Source organism: Vombatus ursinus, unplaced genomic scaffold (assembly GCF_900497805.2).
Source record: "Vombatus ursinus unplaced genomic scaffold, bare-nosed wombat genome assembly UNPS02009132.1, whole genome shotgun sequence".
NCBI lineage: Eukaryota > Metazoa > Chordata > Mammalia > Diprotodontia > Vombatidae > Vombatus > Vombatus ursinus.
The window spans coordinates 86,020-113,435 of NW_020948910.1; the positions used below are offsets into that span (position 1 = coordinate 86,020).

Sequence of the window (27,416 nt, forward strand, 5' to 3'; positions counted from 1 at the left end):
TTGAATACTTTCTCTTCTCATCTCTGTTTCTTACTGCCACTAATGAGCAGAAAGCTTTTCTGATCCTCCAAGTATTAATGTCCCCTCCCCCTCAAAATTACTTAATTGGCTTTGAAAATATTTTGCATTATACTACATATAATTTTATAATTGGAACGGAGCTCAATATCTATCTAGTTCAATCAATACCACATAATTAATCTCCATTAAAACTTTTGAGTGCCTATTGTTTCACTCTAGGAGAGTGTAAGAGCCCAAAGGCAGAAATTGATTCTCTTTTTTGTCTTTATATCTCCAACACCCAGCATGGTATTTGCTAATAACAGGGACTTAATAAATATTAATTGTCTTAAACTGAATCAAATTATAAATCAACAAACATTTGTTAGGTGTGTACTATTAGCAATGTGTTCATAGATAGGCAAAGATAAATAAAAAACAGTCCCTGTCACTTAGGAACATACCTTTAGAAACTTTTCCTGATGCCACCCATTAAATACTAATTTTTCCTTCTTTGAGTTTTTTTTTTTAACTGCAGTCTTGGCATATATACTCTGCATTATAATTATATTATATTTGTCTTATCTTCTATTTAAATCTTAGAAAGGAAATATAATTTAATTTTAGAACACAAAGCAGACAATCAAACTCTAATACTTCTACTCACCACATATGATAGAGTAATTCACAAACCTAACTGTACATGCTTTACTGGAGACACTCATTTTTTAGGGTTGGAATATATATTTCTTTTTATGTCACAGAAAAGAAAAAAATTAAAAGACATGTTTTTATGATTCATATTTTAAAGTCTTCCATTCCTATTTTGATGCCTTTGTTGTATAAAAGTAACTTGAAGGCAATGCCAGTAGAGCAAAAGTTCTGGAAGATCCTGTACTACTAGAAAAATTTCAAGTATAGTTAAGATAAGAGACTATCTACTGTCAAAGCACCAGCCCAATTATGTATAAAGAGGCTCACCAGTAGCTCAGGCCACTTAGTGACATAGCAACCCTACTGACCCTTAGGTTTGTAGCTTCTTTTTATTTCTGCTGTGATAGAATGTCATAAAAGCATGCCCTTGTTAAAAAATCATTGATAACATTAACTTAGTAATTATTAATTAGTACACTTAATTTAGTACACTAAATGAATACATGAAAAAAAATTTACTAAGCACTCATGTGCAAAGCATTGAGAGTACAAACAGAAAAGTAGAGGGAGACAACACGCATGGTAAGTTTTAGCTGCCAGTTGGATGGAAAGGCCCAGTAGTCCTCAGAATACAGTGGCAAAGCAGACACCTGGCAATGTGTCTTTGATGATTGAAAGGAATTTGGTAGCGAGAATTTTCTTTTCTGGATCTTCAGTAACTATATCTACTGAGAAGATCAGGGAAAGGTGGAAGCTATAGCATACATAGAAGTCTAATATTCCTGTCCAATGACACAGAGGACATACTAGTGGAATTAAATCTATTAATGTTAACACTCTCACTATCCCTATTCCTGGAAATCTTTTTTAAAGAGAGAAGGAAACTTCAACTAATAGAAGGCTAGTTTACTGGTTTTCCCTGTAGGGGCAAATAGAGGGATTTTTTTTTTTAAATCACTCTTCTATAGGCAACAACAATACAATTTCACAGGACATTTGGTCACTTTATAATTGCAGTCTATGGGCCAACATTTGTTGCAGATTATAAAAAGGTAAATTTTAGGAAGAATTAATTAAGACCTTAAAATTAACTCCTTTTGATGCTCAGTAACTTTAATGCAAAGGTAAGTATAGTCCTACTTCCTTCATCAAAAAACTGACATTCCTATCTGACTTTCAGATCTACCATCCTAACTCTTGTTCAATCCTAACTTCTTTCCCAGTCTCCAGTCTTGTATCTCTAACTGCCTTTTAATCATCTCTAACTGGATGTCCCTTGGATATCTTAATTCACATATACAAAACTGAACTCATCTCTACTCTCCAACCTTTACTTCTTCCTAACTTTCCTAATATTGCTAAGGGCACAAATATCCTCCAAGTTAAGCAGCCTCACAACCTAGCTGTCATCCTCAACTCTTCACTCTCCTCTCCACATCCAATCTGTTGCCAAGTCCTGTATATTTTACCTACATAACATCTCTCTTATATGTCCCATTCTCTCCTCTGACATAGCCTCCACCCTGGTGCAGACCTTCATCACCTCATGCTTTTATTACAGCAATAGGCTGCTACTTGGTCTCCTAAACTGATCTTCTTAAAAAATACAAGTGTCACTGCATCCTATTACCTCCAGTATAAAACATAAAATCTTCTATTTGGTTTTCAAACAGGTCTCTACTCCTATCTACCTTTCCAATCTTCTTGCACTTTCTCCCCTCCATCAACTCTGTGATCCAGTGACACTGGGCTCCTTGTTCTTCTTTTTTAATCACAGCACTCTATCTGCCAATTCCAAGCATTTTTACTGGTCATCTTCCACGCCCAGAATGCTCTCTCCACAAATTCACTTCCTAGCTTCTTCAGCTTTCATCAAGTCTCAGTGGAAGTTCTACCTTCTACAAGAATTCTTTCTCAGTTCTTCTTAATCTTAGTGTTTACCCTTGGAGACAACTCTGAATTTATTTTACACACACACACACACACACACACACACACACACACACACACCCCTTATTTGTAAATAGTTGTTTGCCTTTCTTTGTATCCTCAGCATTTAGCACAGTATGTGGCATATAGGGTGCATCTAACAAATGCTAGTTGACTGACATTTATCTATCTCATCCTTTGCCTCACTCATCCTAAACCCATTATTTGCTCTTATTGTGAGCTTCAACTCTTCCACCCCTCAATACTTTCTCAGGCATTACCCTGAGTTCACTTTCCACCCTTCCCAATCTTGATCCTACACTCAACCAATTTAACACCAAATTATTTTACAAGAGATCATCACATCTTCAGTTGCACAACAGACTAAAAGGTTCAGAAAACACAAGATCCCACTGTGGTTATTTGTTGAGTGTAAAAAGGCACTCAATTCAGTCTACCAAAACACTGGTTTAAAGGCTCTCCTACAACAAGGTGTTCCTTACTTATACAGAGATCCTAAAAAATTCCTTGATAGATGCATAAGTGATAATTTTGAGAAAAGACTATCTGACTGCTTATATAAAGCTTCCTATACTCCTGTTTGTAGGTGATATTGTATTGGTCCCATCGATCTCTGGAACACTGCAAAAACTCTTAAGTATCTCATGATCCTTCAAAAGAGTTTGACATAACTACTCACATAAGAAAAACCCAGTCTATGGAGAAAGTCTATTGACTAGATTGTATACAGAATTTTATTGGAAGCTTATAGAGATAGTTCTTCAATGTTATATCTCAGAGAGCTGTAGCAGCCAGTTAGGGAAGTGAATAGTAATAAGAGAGTACTTGGGCAATTCACAGCTCTTTCAATTACTAAAGTTTCTTCCTAAAACAAGAAACTATTTTTTTTTCTTTTTTTAAAAAGAATTTTTTTTGAGGCAACTGGGGTTAAGTAACTTGCCCAGGGTCACCCAGCTACTAAGTGTCAAGTGTCTGGTCTGAGATCAGATTTGAATTCAGGTCCTCCTGACTCCAGGGCCAGTGCTCGATCCACTGCACCACCTAGCTGCCCCAAGAAACCACTTTTTAAAGAGACATTCTTCCAGTAATGCTCTACGGATAGAATACCACAATTCTGGAGCATTAAAAAAATGTAGATTACCAAAAAGAAAATGGTGAAATTTACAACAGGCACCAACAGGTAACAGATTATTTATGAAACAATGAATTTTACGCAAAAATGGCATCAAAGTAACAAAACCATGCATTCCTGAATAGAAGGTTGGTCAATCATCTAGCTAAAGTGAGAAACAACAGATCCACAGACTGTGTATTGCTTAGGTGCGCACACAATGTCAACAGTCACAAAGGAAGACCCATAGCCAGTCTGGTGACCACTCCTCAGAAGTTTTGCAGGAAGACATGGACAAGCGTGGCAGAGGATGAGAAAACACAGTTAGGTTATATCACTACTGGAGGAAATTCCCACATCGATGAGATCTCAGATACACCAAAGTATTATTTTTAAATAATCTGTGGTTTATTATGACAACACATTCTACTACATGAGTCCATAATACAATACTATTAACTCTAGAACACATTAGTCAAGGGACTCTAAGCATTTACAAAGGGAAAGAGTAATTTATTTTTTAAAAGGTAGCATGGCTTCAATGAGAATAAGGCACACCAGACTAATCTCATTTTGGGGGGACAGTTATTAAATTATATCAAGACAATGCAGAGATTTGGATTTCAGGAAATCAAAGTTACTTTTGCCAACTTTGTGGACAAAATAGAGAGATGTTGTTCTCTTTATCAGGTTGATAGGCTCCTGTTTAGCTTTTAAAGCCCTTCAAAACCTTGTCTAAATCATTTTTCCAGCATCATTAGACTCTCCTGCCCTTGGCAATCCAGCCAATCTTCTCCCTGTTACTCACACATATGTCATTCCATTTCCTGTTTCCATGTCTTTACCCAGGCTTTCTCCTCATACCTGGAATGTATTGCCTCCTTACCTCCACTTCACAGACTCCCTCTCTTCCTTCAAGACATAGTTCAAGTGAGACCTTCTACATGAAGTCCTTCCCGAACCTTTCAAGTGCTAGTGCATTCCTTCTCAAACCACCTTGTATTTAACTACTTCCTTAATTATTTGCATTTATCCTTTTTAGAGTTGCTCTATATATATATATACACACACTTGTATATGAATTTGTTGTCCCTATTAGAAAGTTAAACTCCTTTTAAGTAGAAATTATTTCATTCATTTTATTTGTATCTCCAGTGATTAGAACAGGGCCTGCCTAGTTCACAGTAGGTGCTTAATAAATGGTTGTTGATTAATTGATTATATGATAGTTCAGTTAAATAGACTTAGAACTGAACAAATCACCAAACCCCAAATGTTGTCATTAATTGATCAGAGTGATCCAGCTGGAACATCTCTAAGCAGAATAACTCTGGGAATCTGTTCTGGTTCCTTACTGGCTAACATTTTTATCAATAACATTGACAAAACATAAGTGGCATGTTCAAATTTCCAGATGACATAAAATTCAGAGGGATAGCTTATGTATTAAAAGAAAAAGTCAGGACCTAACAATATCTAAAATGACTTGAAGATTAGGCCAAAACATAATAAGAAGCATTTAATGGGGCAAATGTAAAGTACCACATTTGGGTTAAAAAATAGTAACAACTACAAAAGAACAGAATGAGGGAAGCACAGCTAGACAATTAAGCACATGAAAAAGATTTTAGTCTTATGTATTTTCATTTGTAATAAAAAATGAATTGTCACCTCTCATATTTGAATTTTAGGGTAGAAAAGATTGATCAGGGAATTCTGAAAATCTGAGCTTCTCCTTCAGCCCATAAACAGACACACACACCTGCTATTGAGAGAACTGTAGGATAGGCCATTTACAAGAAGTACTGTCAAAATTATTTTAATATTTTCCAATTATGGTGATTTGAAGTACTAGATGTAATTCATTTTTACTTACCTAAATCAGGCTTCAGCTCTGTAGGTAAACTTAACTTTCTTGACATCTTGGCTGTAAAATAAAATGTGACTTTAAATTTAGAAATACATATGTAGTTCAGATATATACATACATACATACATATACACACACTTATGTATATATAATTTTAAAAGACCCTTTATTTAGTCTTTAAAATTAGTTGAGGCTAATTCTTTTCTCTAACTCTCAATGTCATAACCACTAGTCTTTTCATCTATAAGCAGATTGTTTCATAAGTGAACATATTTCTTATTCTATGCATGAAAAGCAGTATTTTAGAATGCTATAGTATCCAATGATTAGACTTGGTACAATTATTAATTTCTTTATGTAATAAAGATATTATTTGTTGCTAAGGAATAGTTAGTTATCTATGGTTCTTGTAACTATCAGACTGTCGCTCGAAGATCTAGCCTTTGTGCTTCCTACAAGTTAACACTTACTCAGTTGCTCACTTTTACTAATATCTTTGACAAATTACTCTTACCTTGCTTCTAGTTAGCCATCTAGAAATTATTTTAATCATTAATTTTTAATTATCTCTTAAACATCACAGGTTTTTCCTCATCCTTATTTGTTTGTTTGTTCTTCCCAATACATGTTAAAATAATGTGTTTAACATTTAAAAAAAGTTTTGAGTTCCAAATTCTATTCCTCCCCCTTTCTCTCTCCCACCTCCCTGAGACAGTAAGCAATCAGATATAAGTTATACATGTGTAATCATGTAAAACATTTACAGCAAGCTTTTAATTGGAAGAAAATGGTAATTTTACTCAGGTTGATGCTTCATCCCAGGATGGATGGAGTCAAGGGAGGGAAAGGAAGGTAAAACTTGGAAACTTTTCAGTTTCTCTCAAATCTTCATAGTGTGTCTTCATTATATTTGAATTCCCAGAACACAGGATACTCTCATTCTGATGCATTCACACAACAACATCCCAAAGCCAAATCAAAATGAGTCTTTTGATGAGTCACCATTTGAGATGATCCATGCTTCTAATGCCACTTTCAGGGAGGAAAGTAAGAACAACTAACATTTATTTAGCACTTTACAGTTTGTAAATGCTTTATATCCATTATCTAACTGGAACCTCACCAGTACTGTGGGTGGTGGGGACAACAGGTATTGTCTCCATCATCCACAGATGATGAAAATGAGACTTAGATTAGTTAAGTATGTTGCCAATGGCCACATAACTAGTAAGTGTCGGAGGCAGAATTTGAAACTAGCTTTTGTAAGTCCCAATTCTTATACTTGATCCACTATGCATTACTGCCTTTATGGTGAAAAAAACTAATTACATGGTAATACTCAACTTAGTAATGCAATTAATAAAACATGAACATTTTCACTTCTATGGTTGCTCAATACTAGTCTAGTAGAGAAATCTGTGCATACTTTATTTTCTTTTTACCCAACTATATTTGTTACCAATTATGATTTTAAATTAGGGATAGTTGAAATGTCCACAACTAGCTGTTAGTGTAAATGCAACACAAATAATGCTTTCTAGTAGAAATGTGGGGAATTTTTTTTCTGTTGTTAACACACTAATGAATCCCTCAGGAATAAACTTAAGAACCTTTAAAAAATAAATACTGCTACATCTCCGCATAAAGGAGATGTATGCAAAGTGTAGGGTAATTAAAAAGATACTTTCTATATCTAAAGGAATGACTTTAAATCAAAGTTAGGATAATGATATTTATGTAGGTTTTAGAAAGAGGAGAGAGGTGGCATGGTGTCCAAGGTAAAAAAACACAAACAAAAACAAAACAAAACAACAACAACAACAACAAAAAACCACTAGCCTTGGAACCAGGAAGACCTAAATTTAATTTCTATCTCTGAAATACACTGGACTCTGGGCAAATTGTTTAATATCTTTTGTGCTTTAGACAACTTTCTAAGACTATAGGTTGAAGAGATGATGCACTTATATAGCTTAGGAGATGGAGTTTCTTCATTGAAGGAGTTCCTTGTAACAATTAAAAGGGTAGTCTCTATCCCTATCCCTTGAAAAAAGAAGGATGAAAATTAAGTATTAATCTCACAGTTTAGCAAAACTCACATACCTTTACAAGAAATGGTGAAATTTAGGATTCACTCTGGTACTATTTGCTTATACAAAACATATTATTCATAAACAGCATGATTACAAGACTATATGTGTAACTCATCCCTTCTGTTTTTTAAAGTCCAATAACAACAATAATAACAAGACCATATATTCACATAGCTACTCATATGTTAAGTTCATATTCAGTTATATTATAGCAGTTTACAAATCTGCTATGTTATAGTAGATTTAACATTTACAAATCACTTTTACACGTCTTCTCTTCCTGGATCCCAAAGCAACTCTATGAGGTATTTATGCAGGACAGATTACCACCATCCTAAAGAAGAATCTGCAGCTCAGAGATGTTACGTGATTTCAATAGGATCACACAGTTAATAAATGACAGAAGTGAGACCAGACTCCAGGCTTTCTGACTTTGTCTAGTGCTTTCTATACTCTATTCCTGGCTATTCACAGAATCTAGAATCCCCTCTTATAACATCCACAAGTGGTCATCTAGCCACTGTTTGCAAACTTCTAATGAAAAGGAACTGAAGCGGGCCAATGCTATTTTTGGATAGAATTGCTAGGAAAATTTGCTTTATACTGATCCTAAATTTGATTTGATTCTCTAAAACTTCTACCTACTGTTCATGATTCTGTTCTATAGGGAAAAGTATGTATGTATGTGTATATGTGTATATACACATATTACATATATAATACACATATATAAAATTGCTGTTCATAACAAATCTTTAAATACTTGAAGACAGCTACCATCACCTGTGGGAAGACTAAATATGCCCAGTTCCTTTACAAGATCCTCAAACCACACATCCTTTTGCTATTCTGGCAGTTACCTTCAGGATATACTCTAACTTGTTTAAGTACTTCCTAATATCTGATGGCCACAACTGAACTCAGTGTTCTAGATACAGCCTCACCTGGCAAGAATATAACAGAACTATTACCTCTCTCATTCTGGGCACTATGACATACTTAATAAAGTCTAGCACTAGTTTTTTTTGGCCACATAGCAGGTAGGAAGGAGCAAGATTCAAAGCATGCTGACCATACCTATCACTGCCATTACTGGGGAACCAAAATATAAGATATCACACAGAGAAATAAAAAAAAATCACTAAAAAACAAAACAAACAAACAAAATTGGCCAATGGGGTTAGCTAATGATAGCTTAAATGTATAACCCATGGACGCTGAATTAATGCTCATTTTCTATGTGCAGAACTATACTAAGGGAAGACATATATTAAATGATGTTCCCTTACACAGCTCTCTAGTAACATACAAAATGCAAGAATACACGAATCAATTAAAGATATCAAGCACTTATTATGTGCCAAATACCATACTAAGAAAAATTAAGGAGACAAATAGAAAAAGATAGCCTTAATTCTTAAAGTGCAAACATTCTTATTGAGGAAGACAATGACATGTAAAAGAGTTCAGCTTTAACGCAGATGGAAAGACTCAGGAGTCATTAGGACGTATCAAGGTGCCTGCCCCATATAAGCAACTACCCATCATTAGGGGGAAGTGCACATAAGAGCCACAGTAGAGAAAGGATTCTGGATTACCTCTAGTAGTGGTGGAGAAAGGGGAGAAGCGTCTTTGGTGATAGGGAAAACATTATCAACTAGGTTGAGTTCTGGGGCAGGAGATGGAGAAAGTGGTCCTACTTGGTACCAGATGTGGATGGGGCCCTCCAGGTACATGGGTCTTGTGTATCTAGGGGTAAGGATAATGGGCTTTTGCTTGATACCTGAGTACCCTAGCCACACCCAACAGGGTCTGGGAAGAAAGGGAAATGAAAGCTTAAATAAAGTTTAATGGTGTTTAGAAATTCCAAGAAATTGCTAGGCAATGGAAATATTATAATATCAGTTTACTTTAAAAAAATAAAAAAAATACACCTCCAAATAAAAATAAAAATAAAGTTAGTAAGTAACTTGATGCCAGGCCAATTTTCATGTTCCAAATACCAAAATTAAGTCTACAATAAGTAAAAAAAAAATCTTTCCAGTGACATGGGAAGACAAAAGAAACACTTATTTGATTTCCTTCCAATTCAGTTGCTATGACCACAGAGAGTAAAGGACAAGATAACAGAGAAGATGAGGTATTAACACATTAAAACAAAGTATAAAAATGTATCTCCCAATCCCGCCTCCACAATCTCTTTAGGAAAAATGAAACACTTTCCTGACTAAATTAAAAAGGAATTTTGGCAGTGCCTGATTGAAGCCCTTTAAAAAGCCAAGCTAGCTAGCTCTGGAAGAAGTTGTGAGTAATTGAAGCATAGTACAGAAAGCAGGGCAGTTTGTGGCCACGTGGAATTGGGGGGATCAGGAAGAGGGAAAAATAATTTTCTCATCTACTCTGCCCTTCCCTCCCATCAGTCATGGCATTTTGCAGAGGAACTAGGCCCACTAGTAGATACCGAATTCATAAGGGAGAAGAGAAACAGAAACAGAGTAAGTAGTACCTTTAAGGAATGTGACCATTGGCAGCAAAGAAGAGAGCTAACTATGGGTTAAAGTGAGAACTAGCTCTGGCAGTTGAGGAACAAACATAGGGAAACCAGGTGAGAAAGCCTCCCAAAAAGACATGTTGAACCAAGAAAGGAAAAGGGCAAGAACATCAGGACCAATGTTCTGGAGTACCGGAGGCCTCAGTTATCTTGTCTGTTTGTGTTCTCTATAAATGTGCTCACTACCAGTGTACTTTAAATTTGTGCCCACCCATCCAAGATGTTCTGTAGCTACTATTCCTACTACGTCATTTTAGTAAATGCCTTTGCTTCGAACTGTGTCTATTGGATTACTATTAAAGGTAAGTTTTAACAGACCCTAAATTTTAGGAGTAAAGGCCTAAAAAATACTCCTTTGACCAAAGACAGTGGGCTCCCCTTTGGGGGCCAAACCTGCTTGAAGACATAGACAAGACAAAGTGCTACCTGAAAATTATTATATATAATGTATAATGAAGCAGAATAAATAATGTAAAGAACACAGGCTCTAAAATCCTGTCTTTAATGTTCATTACTTGTGTGGCGCTGGGCAAGCTACTTAACTTCTCCAGGCCTCAGTTTTCTCCTCCACAAAATGAGAGGACTGGACTAGATGGCCTCTAAGGTCCCTTCCAATTCTAGGCCTAGGAACTTATGTTTAACCTTAAAGAGGCAAACACATCTATTTTTAAACATTTAAAACATTAATTATGAAATTAGTGTTAATTTATTTTAAACAAAGAAAGATGTTAGTTGAAATTTAAGCATTTTTCTTACTGAAAGAATTATGACTTCAAATTCCCACCCAAATCAGAAATTTAATTTCTTGATGTCACTGATGATTTCTAGAACGTAAAAGTTTACTGATTTTTTCACCTATCTAGAACATCTTGGAGATTTATTGCAGAATTTAAAAGTTCTTAATGTTCCCATTTGAAGCCTTACTGAGAAAAAAGCATCTTAATATGACTGATGAGTTTTGAAAGTAAAGCCCATGAATCTAACTAATGATGTCAACATTTCATTTGTATTAGCAACACTCTTACTGAAAAATGAAAACACAGCCAAGAAAAAGGTCTGGGTGGATTTCCTAGATCTAACAATTTTTATCAAAAGTTACAAAATGAAAGTTACTAAAATCAAAGATAATTTAATAAATATCTAACCCTATATTACTGACTTCTTACTGAAATGTTACTTAGAAATTTACTTACACAAACATCTATTCAACATGGTATACAAAAATGAATATATATCATATGTACGTATACATACATCTCTCAACATACATGCACACTTCTCAATGTGTGCATGTGAATGAAGAATATGTATGAGTATACATGCATATATATATGTATAAAAACAGATATATATACAGACATACACACACATACACACGCACAATCTGAAGAATTAAAGATTCAGCAAATTCTCCAGAATACTTAAGCAATTTCAGACACTGCGCTAAGTGCTTTATAATTATTTGATTCTCACAACTACCTTCGGAGGTTGGTAGTAGTATAATCCCCATTTTACAGATTAGGAAACTGGGGCAAAAGTGGGGCAGAACTGAAGTGACGTGCCCAGGGTCACACAGCTAATTAGTGCATGGGGATGAATTTGAACTGAATTGGAATCAGGGATTCCTGATCCCAGGCCCAGCCCTCTATCCACTCTACCACCTAGTTGCTTGCAGGCCATCTAGTCTAACATAAATAATGTCCACTTGATTTCCCTTCCCAATGCTGCAAAAGGGTTCCAGAAATCTCCTATGGTATAATACTTTATTTTATTAAAATCACACTTAGTTTATACTGTTCTCACTTTATAAAAATACATATTACACAAACAAATCCATTAAGTCAATTAGGTGTAATTACATATTTAATAGACTATTTTCACTGTCATAATCATTTGCAAGCTCACATTTCTAAGATTATCTATATCATAAAATCATTAATATAAAATCTAAATACTCATGTTTTCTTTTTCTGATTTTTCCTGTTGCCTAAGGAAGTATTCATAAAATAAACAACACTATATTCTATTCTATGTCATTACAGAACCATTTACTCCCTTTGTTCTTTCCTTTAATCCATTAGTTTAATGCTTTACTGTTCCTACTGGTAGTAGGAAATTTCTTCTCTTTGAAAAATTTTGAGCAGTACTGTTTTACAATAGGAGGAAAATCATTTAATGGAAATAAGAGCTTACAGAGAACTTGGCTTTAGTAGTGTAATGGAATACCATGGAAAAGAGGTTGAAAGATCTTAGAGGGGGCAAAGGATATCTAAGACAGAGCACCAGTATTACAATATTGCCTCATGTTTACATACTTAAGAGTTTACAAAATACTTGCACACTGAATTAAACTTTTCCTTACAGTCACCATAAGAAGCAAATCTAATACCCAGAGAGCCATTACCATAATTCTCATTTTACAAATGAAGGAATCCATGCCAAGAAAGGTCAATCAATCTGCCCAAAGGCAAACAACTTAAGTCTCAGGACTGGAACTAAAATCAGACTTTTTCTTGCCTAGAGTGTAGTGATCTTTGATTTATATCTTTCTGATTTTTAGAAATGTTACTTTGATTTGGGCTTCAAAAATCAAAATTAAATTCTTCTTTACAACATGACTGATGTGAAAATGTGTTTAATGGGAATGTATATGTAGAGCATATATCAAATTGCGCGTTATCTTGGGGAGTGAGGCGGGGGGAAGGGGAAGAAAATTTAAAACTCAAAAGCTTATGGAAGTGATTGTTGAAAACTAAAAATAAATTAATTAATAAAAAAAAGAAATGATGAGCAGGAAGATTTCAGAAAAACCTGTAAAGACTTACATGAACTGATGCTGAGTGAAATGAATAGAACCAAGAGAACATTGTATACAGTAACAGCCACACTGTGTGATGACTGACTTTGATAGACTTAGCTCTTCACAGCAATGCAAGGATCTAAGACAATTCCAAAAGGCTCGTGATAGAAAATGCTATCTATATCCAGAGAAAGAACTATGGAATCTGAATACAGATTGAAGGGTACTATTTTTGTCTATTTTTTTCCTCTTTCTTGCGGTTTTCCTGTTTTGTTTTGATTCTTCTTTCACATGACTAATGTGGAAATGTTTAATATGATTGTACAAGTATAGCCTATATCAGATTGCATGCCATCTTCGGGGAGAGGGAAGGGAAGGGAGGGGAAAAATTTAGAATTCAAAATCTTATAAAAGTGAATGTTACAAACTAAAATAAATACTTTTCAAAAAAGAAAAAAAAATCAAAATTAAATCAGAAGAAAGTGGAAGACAACAATTAGATTCTAGCAACTCCAACCCTTTCCTGTTTGAATGATCTGCTGGCTCTTGAAGTACACAAGAAGTAAAGTAGCTGTTTGACATAATTTCTTGAAGAAATATAAATGATGCAAACCAATCACTACAATGAAAAGGCAGAAAAAGCTCAGAAAATCACCTTGGGCAGTTAATACTTTGATCTTCAAAGGTACCAAAACATGATAATCAGTTAAGTGTACAAGCTTATATACAAAACAATACAAGGTATATGACTGTTTTTTTTTTTCTGCTAGTATTGCCTTAGAAAGTAGGGGGAAATGACTTAAAAGAAAAACAAGCCCTACAGAATGATCATTATGGAAAACCAGGTAATCCAAATCATTCTGGGACCTTGAATAAATGAAAGTGGAAGGATAACAAACTGACATAAAATTAAGGAAATAGGACTAAATGTTCTCTAAGGTCCTTCTCAGCTCTAAAATGCCATGACATCATGAAAGAGACACGCCTGCATGTTTGCAGTGATACATTCTCATCAGTAATAAACAAAGACTATGACATCAGTACTGGATATATGATGTAAGGACCTAGCATTTGAAAAATACGAAGTTGTGAAGTGATTATACATGATTGAAATTATATAGACAAATTCATTCTGAAGTTATATAATTTTAAAGGAATTCAGTGATTACCAAGATACCTCAAAGAGGGGAAGATTCTGAAAGAACGCATGCCTTTAATAGATCATGCCTTTAATATTTACCAAAAAGAGGTGATCAAGAAGATATAAGCAACTATCATATCATGTGTCAAGTTTCTATTTCTCACATGGCATTTATATATGCAAAGGAGGTTACTGATGAAAACATAAAGGAACAAGAAAGATTTCGGATTTTACTTTCTATAGCAGACAATACCATAACAAGCATACTACTGAGAGGTGCAGATAATGTAAGATGGTGCTATATCTACCATAACTTGAATTTTTAAAAAAGCATTTGATTTAGAATCATAGAATTTCACAGCTTGACAGGACCTTAGATATCTATCTCAACCCCATCACATTTCAGATAAGGAAATTGAGACTCAGAGGTTAAAAGACTGGCCCAGTGTCATGGCTATTAAGTCGCACACAGAGATTGAAATGTTGGTCTCTGGACTCCTAGTGCAGTGCCCTCTCCAAAACCCACACTGACAGAGAAAAATTCAAATCTCATACATATTCTTTTTAGTACAAGAAAAATACGAAGGATTTTAAAACTAATGTTTGCTTGAGTTAATTTTTATTTGTTCATTTTTTTACTGAACAAAAGAACAAGCTGTAGCTTAGATGAATAGTATCCAGATAAAATGCAAGACAATAAGGTGGAAAAACCCAAGGATAAAAGGTCAGTGGTATTCAGGTATTTTAGGTCTAGGAGACTCAGTAGAACAAAATACAATATTAAGGCACTCTTCAAATAAACTGAGTCCCACATGTGTGTTAAGATAATACAAGATTCCATAATAGATGCAACCATAGAAATAACTTTGTTCAATGATCCACCAAGTATCAATATTACATAAGGAATTAAAGAGGGAGATATATGCTCACCTAAGGTGTTAACCAGTGTCATGGAAGCTGTCCACAGAATTCAAAGAGAAGAGGGATGCCCTATTAATGGCGAGGCTCTCCAAACACTATTTGTAGATGACACTGTGATAACTGCATTGAGCTCAGAACACCACACAAAGCTTCCTCAATGAAATCCATGGTCATGTGAAAGAGATTGGTCTGACCAATTCACACTGGAAAAACAAAGTAGATGAAAAATGTGTATTTCCTGGATTACAATGTGCACTTGGAGGGGTAGCCCACTAGGTTAGTCCATTAGTATATATAATATATTGGGTAGGTATTGAACATGGACAATGAGGTAGGCCTAGACTTGACTAAGAAATGATCAGGGTGTATTTCATTTGGGAAACTGTATAACACTTTGAATGCTCCTGAATGTTTGCTAATGTAAAATCTCATCTTTAATGCCAATATTTTCCTTTTGATGCTATATGACTAAGTCATAGAAGACCACAATCTAAGAAGAAGCAAAATTGCAGTTAACCCAAAGGACATTAAAAACATGAACGGGAGGTGTAAGTACACTGCAGCATCTTACCAACAATGACTTATGAGTGAAATGGTGAGAAAAGATGTAACGAATAGCATGTATGACTCAAAAAGAAAGTAGATTAGTAATGTACTGAGAGAGAAGGATAACAGATAGCACCAGTACTTCACTACTATCCTCTAAATAGTAAAATAATCAGAAGAAATTCTCTCGTATGCTAAGTAGAAACTTTATAGGGGACTGACAAAAAGACACGGAAAAGAACTGAACAGGATGAGACGGCATGGAGAGGTTGTGATTTACGCAGATGGGTGAAATACCCAAACAGATGAGAAGACAATTCACCAAAGCATTAGGCTGTGTTGGTATAGGTAGAAAGACACTCCAGAACACTAAATTTGCTGAATATATTTTATTTTTAAAAATGAAAATACATGAATAATAAAAAAAATTAAATTTTAAGATATTCAGTATGTCAATAATCTTCAGATTTGCATTATCCTGAAAAAGAAAAAGAATCCTCATTAGGATACACATTGCCTTGTATGATAAAGAAAAATATGAGAAATTTAATTCCTACCCACCCATATCTAAATTAAGACTAGTTAATAGAAGAGAATATTAATGTTACCTTGCACAAAAATATTCCTGTCATACATATATATACATATATATATATGGATTCAGTTAGTTACTGTTGTTTAAGGCAGATTTGTACAATCTCATTATTAACATATCTCCAACAGCCAATTCTGTGGCAACAGATACCTTTAATAAAAGACAAAACATGTGGAAATTAGTTCATTTTATATTTATAGCAAGGGGAAAAATGATGTAAAAAATTCACTACTCTATTAGATGCAGCTAGTACATACCTTTTTATTCAAATAATAAAGAATCCCAAATGGATCACTATGGATTCCATTTTTAAACCTGCAAATTTGGAAAAAAAATTGAGGGTAGGGGATTGAGGGGAAGCAAAGCATAAAAGAGACTATAAGTAAGAAAAAAAAGAGGTACTGTATATAAAATATAAAGCATATGCATGGCAGTGGAAAAATCACTGGACTAGACTGAGTTCAGGAGACCTGGATGCCATTTTTTTAACTGATTTTATGCATGTTGTCCACTTTTCTTCTCTTGTAAAATGAAAGGATTGGTTTAGATGCCCAAGACTTCTTGTGTATTTAATACATGAATCAAAATAGATGTAGGATATACTAAAATGACAAATAATATACTAAGATGAACATGCTAAAATGTTTTGCTTCATAAAAAAATGTGTAACTATCAAATGCATGAGTCAGGACTGTGCAATGATCAATCTTCTATACTTTAAAAAATACAAATTTTTCTCAATAGTCATCCTAAAGAGGAAAGCAATAAACCAAACAATTTTTCCAACCTCTCTTATAAGATATAGTATGATGAAATTATAGAATTTTAGACCTAAAATCATCTACTATCAATTCTCACTCAGGATAAGAATCTTTTTTTCAAAGCATCCCACACAAATGGTCATTCAGTCTCTGTTTTCCAGGGGAAGAGAGAATGAAGGAGGATGAGAGCGAGGGAAAGGAAATGTGAAAAGGCAGGAAGGGAGGAAAGAAGACAGGAAGGAAGGCAGGAATGGAAGAAGGTACAAGGAAAGAATGAAGGAAGGTAGGAAGGTGTGAAGGAAGTAGAGGAAACTGAGGGAGAAAGGTAAAGAAAAAAAGGAAGATGAGAAAAGAAGAAAGGCAGGAAGGAAAGGAAGGTAGGAAGCCAGATAAAGTGGGAGGGAAGGGATGAGGAGAGGAGAAGAGAGGAAGGATTTATTAAACACTTACTATGAGCCAGACAGCGGAAAACATACATACAGCAACCTTGGGAGTTAGGTGATAATATTCCCATTTAACATTTGATGAAAACTGAGAAAAATAAAAATTAAGTGACTTGCTCAGGGTCACAGAGTTACTAAGAGTCTCAAGCCAGATTTGAATTCAGGTCTTCCTAACTGTAGGCCCAGCAAACTCTCTACTGTACCTCTATGTATGGAGGCAACCTACCCATTCAATCTGTAGGACAGTTCTAGCTATTATTGCCTAGGTAGAAATCCTGTAACTTCTATCCATTAATTCTAGACATTTGAAAATATTAAGATAATGATAATACCTTATATGTTGCCTTCTAGTTTTCAGAGTGTTTTTCCCCCTTAATAGAAAAATGAAAAGGCTCAGAATAGTCAAGAGACTCACTCAGGTTCAAATGAGGAGTAAATAGTAGAGTAAGGACTAAGATTTAGGTTTTCAACTTCCAGATTAATCTACTCTACCACTGTCCTTTAAGAATACCCTCTGCATTAAGACAGAGAATGTTGGTTCCATCTTCCTCATTAATAGCTATTCAAATATTTGAAGACAACTCTCCCATCTTCCCTCAGCCTTCCTTTCACCAATACTAAATACACACAGTTCCCTCAGCCGTTTCTCAAATGACAAAGATTCTAAGTCCCTAACCATTCTGATGGCCTTCTTTCTAGATGAAATGTAGGTTGTTAAAGTCTCTCTTAAACTGTTGTATCCAGAAAGAACAGAATATTCTAGATATTGACTGAGCAATAAGGTTTTAATGGTGCTGTCTTCCTGTGATATAGACATTATTGTTCTATCAACACAGCTTAAGATGACATTAGGTTTAGCAGCTGTAACAAATTTGTTACCTTTGCAAATAACCAGAATTCTTGCACATGCATCATACGTAGTTGGTACCAAGCTAGGTTTCCTCTTACTTTGTGACATTTCTTGAAAATAAGTGTAAAACTCCACTCCTGTTAAATGTCATCTTGTTGGTTTTGACATAGTGATACACTTTCAAATCTTGATTCTGTCATCTCCTCTCTCTCCCAGTTTGCATCATTCACATATTTAACTAACATTCATTTAAGGCCTTCAAGTCAGAGAAGTTTGGACTAGATGGTTACTGAAGTTCCTTTTAAATCTTATTCTATACTACGATCCTATGACCAATAAAAATGCTTCTTAAAACTGCCTTTTTCCCAGATGGAAAAAAAGACTTTTGGGAAAATGAAAATTCAAAGTAAATCCCCAAGAAATCTCTTCCTGGCCATTCACACGGGATTTTTGCTTTGCTACTACTTTGCTACTATCTACCAAAGAGAAGCGATGACATTCTTGGAAGCTACGGTGCGAAAGGCCATTTGAAGATTCTTTGCTAATCCTGGTGGTACAGATGACATCAAACCAATAAAAGTGACACAGTGGTAAAATAGGGCAAGGACAATAATGAGATGGGTCTACATTCAATGAACAGTTAGGAAAAGCTTTATCAAATCAAGGATTTGGAACTCCAGAGTATAGGACGTGGCAGAAGGGAAGTCTATCTTAGGAAACAGTTGGGATCCAGACAAGAAGCCATAACATGTTTTGCCTTGGCTTTAAAATAAAAGCATTAACAGCAGCATTGAAAAAAAAAAATCCTGTCCTGCGAGAAATTGTTTTAGGAAAACTGAGAACATTCATTCATTTGATATTTCTGATGATTTGAGGGACTATATTTCATCCTCAGATACTGCAAAGTAGACATCATTCTTTGGCAAAATCAAGTGTTGTGTTCCATGGCAAACTGCTTATTGAATATTTTGTGAACTTTGTACTTGATCTCTAAATTAACAAGCTTTCAAACTGACAAGAACTTATTTGCTGGATAAAAAGTCTGAAACCATTTTTGTCTCATAACATTCTCTTAAATAACATCCATATTGAAATAGCATATTTATATATTATCTTTCATTAAAAGTTACTTTGCCAAAATAATCTAATTCCCAAAAGTGTATTTCCTAACCTATATATGAAAATCTTGGGTGAGTTTCAGCAAATGATTATTATTCAGGAAGATCACTATATATGCTGCAAAATAAAACTAAGAAAAAAAGTTGTACTTAGATTTCGTGTATGCAATTTTAATAGTTTAATAATTATTATTGATTCATTAACAAACCACCAATGTCAAAGAGATTAAAATGCTTTTTTTTTGCGATATTATTAAAGAAAAGCTCCTTTCCCAGAAGAAACCACATACTTTTCCCCTTTTGCATCCCAGTAGTATTTATCCACAAGACCATAACAGGGTTCAATTTATAACTGCAGGCAACATGAATCAAATTTCAAAGGACATGTGAAAATTCTATCTAGGCATTTTAAAGGCTTATACTTGATAAAAACCTGAGATATTTTGTTGTTCAGAAATTAGTCCAGAAATTCTTGGGGAAAAAAAAACAAAATAGTGAATAACACAAATGGTAAAGAGAAAAAGAGATAACATTTATTTATTCTCCAGAACTGTGATTTTCAAAACTATGAACTATAAAAAGAAAATTGTGACAAATATCTACATGCCCCTAAATCATATCTGAAAATATTTTCACCATGAGATTATGAATTGAGTATAACACCCTTATGTTTTACATTTTAAGGTTCATGGAATAATTTTGTTTAAAAATACAAAAGAAAATTTAGGTGGATAAAATATTAACTTCTATTATCCATTTTCACTAAGGAACTTCTATAAAATTTTCTTTGAATCAAAAGGATCTAGAGACAAAATGCTGAAAATTACTGCTCTTAAAAAAAATTTTAAAATTTTAAAAAATGTAGGAGAAATAACTGAAAGGAAATAAATGGAAATAAGAACAGCTCAAAAAAAGTGTTAAAAACATGCTGCTTACTAAATAAACTGAACCCTGCTATATTTTTAAATATTACCCAAAACAAATTCACACTGAATTAAAGAAAAGGCTGCATTCCACATGTAATTGATTTTTTTTTATAATTATAGGCCCAATGAGTTTAGAAGAAGCAGCTTATAAGATTATTATCACAAAGAATAATAAATTAATACGCAGAGAATGCAATGAAATGCCATGATAATTTTTTAGAGTTGGGTTAGCATTGTGTACAGCAAGGCACTGGATTAGGAAAAAAAAAAGAGAATTTTCTATTTCCTACCGATATCATTGGCTACCATCTTGGAAAATTTTCTGCTTTTGGTCTTCACTGGAAATAACATTTTGAAATAAAATGTCAAAATCTATTCAAAGAAAATCAAATGAAGTATAAATAAAATAAATGAAATGCTTTAAATAACATACTATACCCTTTTCTATAAAATTAGTCACTTTTTGTTCATCATCAGAATTGTTTGGAGACGTAGAACCTACATAAATGAAGACAATGAAATGAACATGAAGAACGGTCATCATTTACAAATACTGAAGCTTTGTGGAAGGCAGAATTATAATAAAAGAAGAAAAAAAACAATGAAAATAATCTCTAAAATGTAATTGTATTATTTACAGAAAGGAGGACTTTTATTTAGTTACAACTGCAATAGTTCATAGAATTAAAGTACAGTAACAGCAATCAGAACTAAATCTTGAGCCAAGATTCAATTCAATCCAAGTATTTAATAGGCTTTTAATGTACAAGGCACTGTGCTAGTCATTGGGGATGCAGGGAAAAAAAAATCATAGTCCCTGCTCTGAAAGAGCTTATAGTCTACTGGGAGGAGAAAACATGTATACAGATAATTAAATTAAATTATATATTAAAAATAATTAGTAGTTGCAGCAGGGGTGGGGGGGGAGACAAAAACAAGTGGAATGGGGAAGGGTTGGGAAAGGCTTCAGGATATGAAACTTGTGCTGAACCTTGAAGTTAAAGATTCCAAGAAGTAGAGGTGGAAAAGAGAATATACAGGTATGTAAGAAAGCCTGTGCAAAAACAAAGAAGCAGGAGATGTAAAGCCTTGTGCCTTAAGAATACCAATTTAGCAAATTCATGGATGATAGAGAGAAGAAGGACTTCAGTTAGTCTTAGGTAGCTTAGTTACCTCAGTAATCTCAATTGGTCACTCAATCACTCAACAAGCATTTAGAGATAAAGTCCTGTACTAGTTTGGTAGGTCTATGATCTGACAGAAAAGGATAGATTCAAGAGCTGTTTAAGAGGCAGGATCAATAAGACTTGGTAACTGATTGGATATGGGGACTGAGGGAGAATGAATAGTTGGAGTGGTTCAGAGGTTGTAAGACTGGTTGACAAATAAGAATGGTGGTGCCATATAGTACAGAAATCTCTAGTTAGCGTTATGTATTAAAATATAATTGATATTCCTTTCTCCTCTTAAGAAAATATTTTTTTAAAATGGGATGAAATATAGAAAACTCAATAAAGTAAAAATAATTATTTGATATAAACTATATTTCCAACTTATAGTTATCTTCAAATTTTTCGGGATTAATTTCCTAACAGTAAATGCCTGATGTTATGCTACAAGAAGTGATGCTCTTAAAGCCTATTACTGCCAATAATCATTAGATAAAATTGTCTAGGCATTTTTGTTTTTCTAATCTTCCATTTGTCACTTTCCTATTTTTGATTTTCTTTCCCCCACCTTCATCAAGGTTTCTGTTTTATATAAAAAATACTGTTACTATGAGCATCACCCCAAGCCAGATTCCACTCGCCAGAATTCAAAGGTATCTCTACTGCACACTCACATGTAACAAACAAATGTACATTATAACTATAAACACAAGAAAATATTTCACTTCTTTTTCATTCAAGTAAAAGTATTTGCAACTAAATTTGTAGAATTAAGTTTATTAATTCAAGGCAATGAATTAATGAATATTATTATTGAATTACTGAAATTATGATTACTTATAATTATAGTTCATATAAAAATATTGTCTGGGTGGCACATGTTCCCTAACTTTTCTGCTATTTTTCTTCTTTATAAATTATCTTACCAAGTATGTATTATTAAATATAATCATCTTTATGGTGGGAAAATATCAGCCCCCTCTCCTTTAAAATAGCACTTTAATTTTAGATCACAGTGGTCATGAGATTATTATATAAAAAACACACTTCAAAATCTCATTTTTAAAAAAACAAGGACAAAAATCAACATCCTGGAAGATTTGCATTTCACATTGGGGAGGTTTTAAAATGTTATCAATGACAAAAACAAAATTCCACAATATATTCTTTTAAGGAGAGAGAATGATTACTGCTATATTTGAGTATATACACACATATACACATATATGTAGATGCATGAACCTAAAGTTGGATTTTTTTCCCCCTGAAAATGTCCATATTGAGTCATGGTCCTAAGTGATTTGAGATAAAAAATTGTTAATATGTTCTAATATGGTAATTATATCTCAAATATTAGTTGAATTATTATTGTTTAATAAAAATGGGAAATATCTTCAATGCATGGATTTCAAAATGTTCAAATTAAAAATAAAAAAAATGAATTTTTCACATTTCATTCTATACGTAAGAACTTACTAAAGTTCTAGAGAAATACAAATATGATCAATGTTCCCAGAAATAATTACATATTCCTGGTGGTGAATGAAGTAGATATAAAGGTGGGGAGTATTTAATTTTTCAGAAATTAAAGCATACAGTATCAAAACACACAGCATATTTGGATTTTTCTGTATGACAGTAGAAGAAAATGATATTAATTACTGGAATAATTAAGATTTTTAAAAATTTGAATTTAAAGTAAGTTTAAAAGAGTTAAATTTCACTTTTGTCCCTTACATGTTATATTACAAAGACACGTAAATCTCGATTTAATTATAGATAATTCTAACTTCTCAAATTTAAGTTTATAATTTCCAGTAGCTCTCTCTTCTACTTCATTCTTTTCATTACTTGAATGTAATTTGCATTGATTTAATAGTTTACATTATTCTTTCCAAACTGGAATGGTTTATGGCCCAGTAGAAAGAACAATGAACTTGTGGTAAAGATAGCTGAATTCTCACAGTAGCTATGAGTAACATAGAAGGTAGTTGCTTCTAAACAATCTAGAAATGATTTATTTTGTAACATTTCTTATTCAAAGGCAGAAAAAGATGGCATAGTATATGGAGAGTCACTCAGAAAGCCAGGAACATCTGGGTTCAAGTCCCATCGATGACACAAACTACCTTCATCACTCTGTTCTGTAGGCAACTCTTAAAGACTAAAAGTTGCACAGCAGAGGCAGTTTCCTCACCCCGGAGTTCTCTACACCAGTGGAATCACAGTCTTAACTTTTCCTACCTACTTTATTTTTAGGATTCAGCCAGAGAAAAGACATATCCAGAGGTATTATGAATCATTACTGCACTAAAAACATTGACATGAACTTTTTCATATGAACCAAATTTTGTTAAATGCAATAAAATATGGACAGGCTTCTATAAACTTTTGAATGGGTACAGGGAGAATATTACATTTTCAATTTTAGTGGTAACAGGAATTTAATAGCAATTTCTTGAATTAAGAAAACTCAGTGACTATGCTTTTGACATTATGACTAAAAACATTTTAATGCCTACATTTATCATGGTGGTTAAGCTATATCAGAAACAGTCACGTGATGTTATTTTTAATAAATATTACCATGAGCTTATATCATTTCCAGTTATTTTAGTTAGGCTACCCACACTTTGGGTCAAATCTTTAAGTTCTTGATGAAACAATGGTGGCTTATTAAGATGAATTTTGACATTAAGTTTTGTGGGTTGCCAGGACCTTTTGTGGATGTGTGGGAGTTTCAGCCAATCTAGATTTGTTATTTCATCACTGTGAGGAACTTCCAGTGAGCAAATTTCCATCCCCGATATAGATCAGCAACTAAATTATAACTTAGGGTCTTTGAGTGTTTAGTAGGGGGATGGGGTAGTTAAGTGATGTGCTTAGGTCACATTGCATATATCAAAGACAGGATGAAGGCCTTTTTAACTTTGAGGACAGCCCTTTATCTACAATGTTATATCATCAGGGCCAAATGAGAATTATTTTTCAAATATTTCCAATGGTTACTTAATTTTCTTAAGTAAGGCACTGAATTTAATCTATGAAATATAATTTGTTCTATGGCCTTAACACTTCCTTGCTCCAAAGTATTCACTCAATATTTAGGGAAGAGGGAATAAATTTTTTTGTTTTTATTCTTGGAATAAATTATAACATTCAGAATTTTGTGATATTCAACAGGCAGCATATGTGTATAAACACAAATGTGTATGTGTATAAACACAAATGTGTATGTGCATAAACACACATTTTTAATAATTTTAATGTTTCTAAGAAACATGGACTATGGTTACTTGTTTTATATTCTGGAAATTACATTTCATTGCAAATAAGTTCAAATTTAGTTTTTGAATATACTATTCCCATTATTCTCAAAGCCTAAAAGATTCTATAACTAAGTTCTTGACTATAAAATAAACACAGTAAAGCGGAATATTAAAATATTAGAAAACTGAAGACTACTCACAGCCAAGACCCTTTAATAAAATACAGTTATTAACTGTGATTATTTATATATGTACATACACATACACACATATATATGTATATACATACATATATATTTTTCTCCTTATCCTGAATCACTAATTTATTAACTTTATATCTTCTTAACCTAAAACAGGGGACTGTGGATGGAGGTCTCCAGATATCATGCACAACGTTCCTGAAAAATCTCAACAAAGAAAGAAGGCACATAGAATCATGGATCAGACAGAGGTGAGAAATCATTCTACACTAGTAACATAATAGATTTGCCCTTTTATCTTATAAACTTTCATAATTAAAAAAACACCCTTTTAAACCTAACATGAAAGGTAATTTAAGTGCTAATGATTTTTTCAATGAAAAGGAAAAACATTTATTTACAGACTATAGGAACATAAATTACTTTTACTCTCCTTTCCATACCACCAAAAAATACCAGGAATGCCTATATTATTAAAAATAACAGAGCTCATTAAAACCTTAGATTGAAGAGCAAGACAATGAACATTTTAAAGGAAATAAAATATTCTAAAGTTGAGCATGTTATTTTATGACTTTTTACCAATTAAGTGGTGTGGATTTATTTTACAGTAAAGGAAATTATATCCCTTTTCAATTTAATCAAAATGAAATGTCTTTAGGCAGGAATTCTAAACCATTTTATGTCACGGACCCCTTCTCAGAATGTTTTGAAATGCATAAAATAAAACTACACAGGATCATAAAATACTCCAGTTACATTGAAAAAGTCACAAATGTGTACCCATGTATGTATATGTAAGTACACACATACATATGTGTATGGAGATATATATATATATATATGATATATATATATATATATATTATATATATATATGTATATGCGTATGTGTACACATCCACACATTTCACAAACCAAGTTAAGAATCACCTTAAGGAAAGGCTAAATCAAATAGCATACCCACCCACACATCATATACACAATGCTCCTGTAGACTTGTTTCTTTAAATTGGTATAGAATTGATAAGCCACAATAATTACTTGCTTCTATACAACCATAATTGTCAAAGATGAGAAAAACCACAATTACCAGAAGTAGGTGACTTGCAACGATCTTCTGGTACTACAGTCCCTTCATTAATATCACAGAGACCAGCTGAAAAATACAAATAAATACAAATATTATATGCACATATATAAGTTATATTGTTTTCTAAAACAATTTAGTTCTTAGCTTTTCCCTATTTTTACTTGATAGGCAAATTAGTAGATTGTGACTATGCTGATGTTAGTTTTTGCATTAATGGTTTATTTATGAACTCTTCTGAATATATAAAAAATAACAGGGTATCATATTTGGGTAAAACTACAATTAGAAGCAGTGTGACATAGGGGACAGAAAGCTGGCTTCTGAGTTAAGGCAAACTGGGTTCAAGTTCTACCACTGTCCCATTAGGTGTTTGACTCTGGGTAAGTACTAATGTCTGAGTACCAATGACAACTCTCAAAGACAATAAATTGCAGGATAGTTGAAAATTTAAATTGATTGAGAGACAAATTTCTCACTAGGGAGCTTTCTACATAGATGAAATCACAAGTATGGACAGCTATATTAATGATAATTTTTTTTTTAAAGTTTGACTGTGATATATGAACCACCACATAATAAGATAGCATCCATTAATGTTTTTCTTTGGGGGGGGGGACTAGGAACACTTGTCAGCACATATCTAATCTACTAATTTGATGATTGTTTAAATTCATCAGAAAGACTTCATACCTTTTAAAGAGAGTATAACATCTATGCCATTATTAGCTTTCTCAGAATGGAAAATAAATTATTTGCAATGAATTTGCTCTTTTGAAGACTAAAGTATTTCAATTATAATCTGAAAATAGTTTCTTTGAAATATATTTCAGAAATGTTTACTCTTTTTTTTTTTTTTTTGGTGAGGCAATCAGGGTTAAATGACTTGCCCAGGGTCACACAGCTAGTAAGTGTCAAGTGTTTGAGCCCAATTTGAACTCAGGTCCTCCTGACTCCAAGGCCAGAGCTTTATCCACTGCGCCACCTAGCTGCCCTAAAAATGTTTACTTTAAATGTTAGTGTAAAAAATTTCATTTGGGTCAAAATGATTAAATTTTAAAACACTGTAATTTTGTTAGTCCACTACAAAAATAATAGTAAAAAAGTTGAAAACACTTCTTCCTGGGTACTTGAATTGCACACATATTAATCAAAAAGTCTTTCATTTTATAACCAAAGTAGCTTTCAAAAAACACTTTTAAAGATAAGATTCATTCTATGAACCTGCAGTTCTTCAAAGTAAGGTTAAAAGTGGGCTGCTGATGAAATGACAAGCCTTAGAAGTGATAACACTACAACTCTATTTTTCTGGGTATTTAATTTTAATAGATTTTTAGTGATATCTTCTGTTTTTATAA

The 27,416-nt window shown here is 33.4% G+C and overlaps 1 protein-coding gene across 2 annotated transcripts in view; it reads right to left on the bottom strand.

Moving 5' to 3' along the window:
- The window catches only part of STXBP5 (syntaxin binding protein 5), a 204,918-nt gene that overhangs the window by 24,100 nt on the left and 153,402 nt on the right, over nucleotides 1–27,416 (bottom strand). Inside the window, exons 19-22 of one of the 2 annotated variants that reach the window (XM_027850655.1) lie at nucleotides 26,062–26,127; nucleotides 20,769–20,828; nucleotides 20,621–20,668; nucleotides 5,592–5,642 (exon numbers count right to left, since the gene is read on the bottom strand). In XM_027850655.1, the coding sequence (XP_027706456.1) occupies nucleotides 5,592–5,642; nucleotides 20,621–20,668; nucleotides 20,769–20,828; nucleotides 26,062–26,127 (225 nt within the window). The remainder of the gene's footprint in view (nucleotides 1–5,591; nucleotides 5,643–20,620; nucleotides 20,669–20,768; nucleotides 20,829–26,061; nucleotides 26,128–27,416) is intronic. The other variant, XM_027850654.1, reaches the window with a different exon arrangement.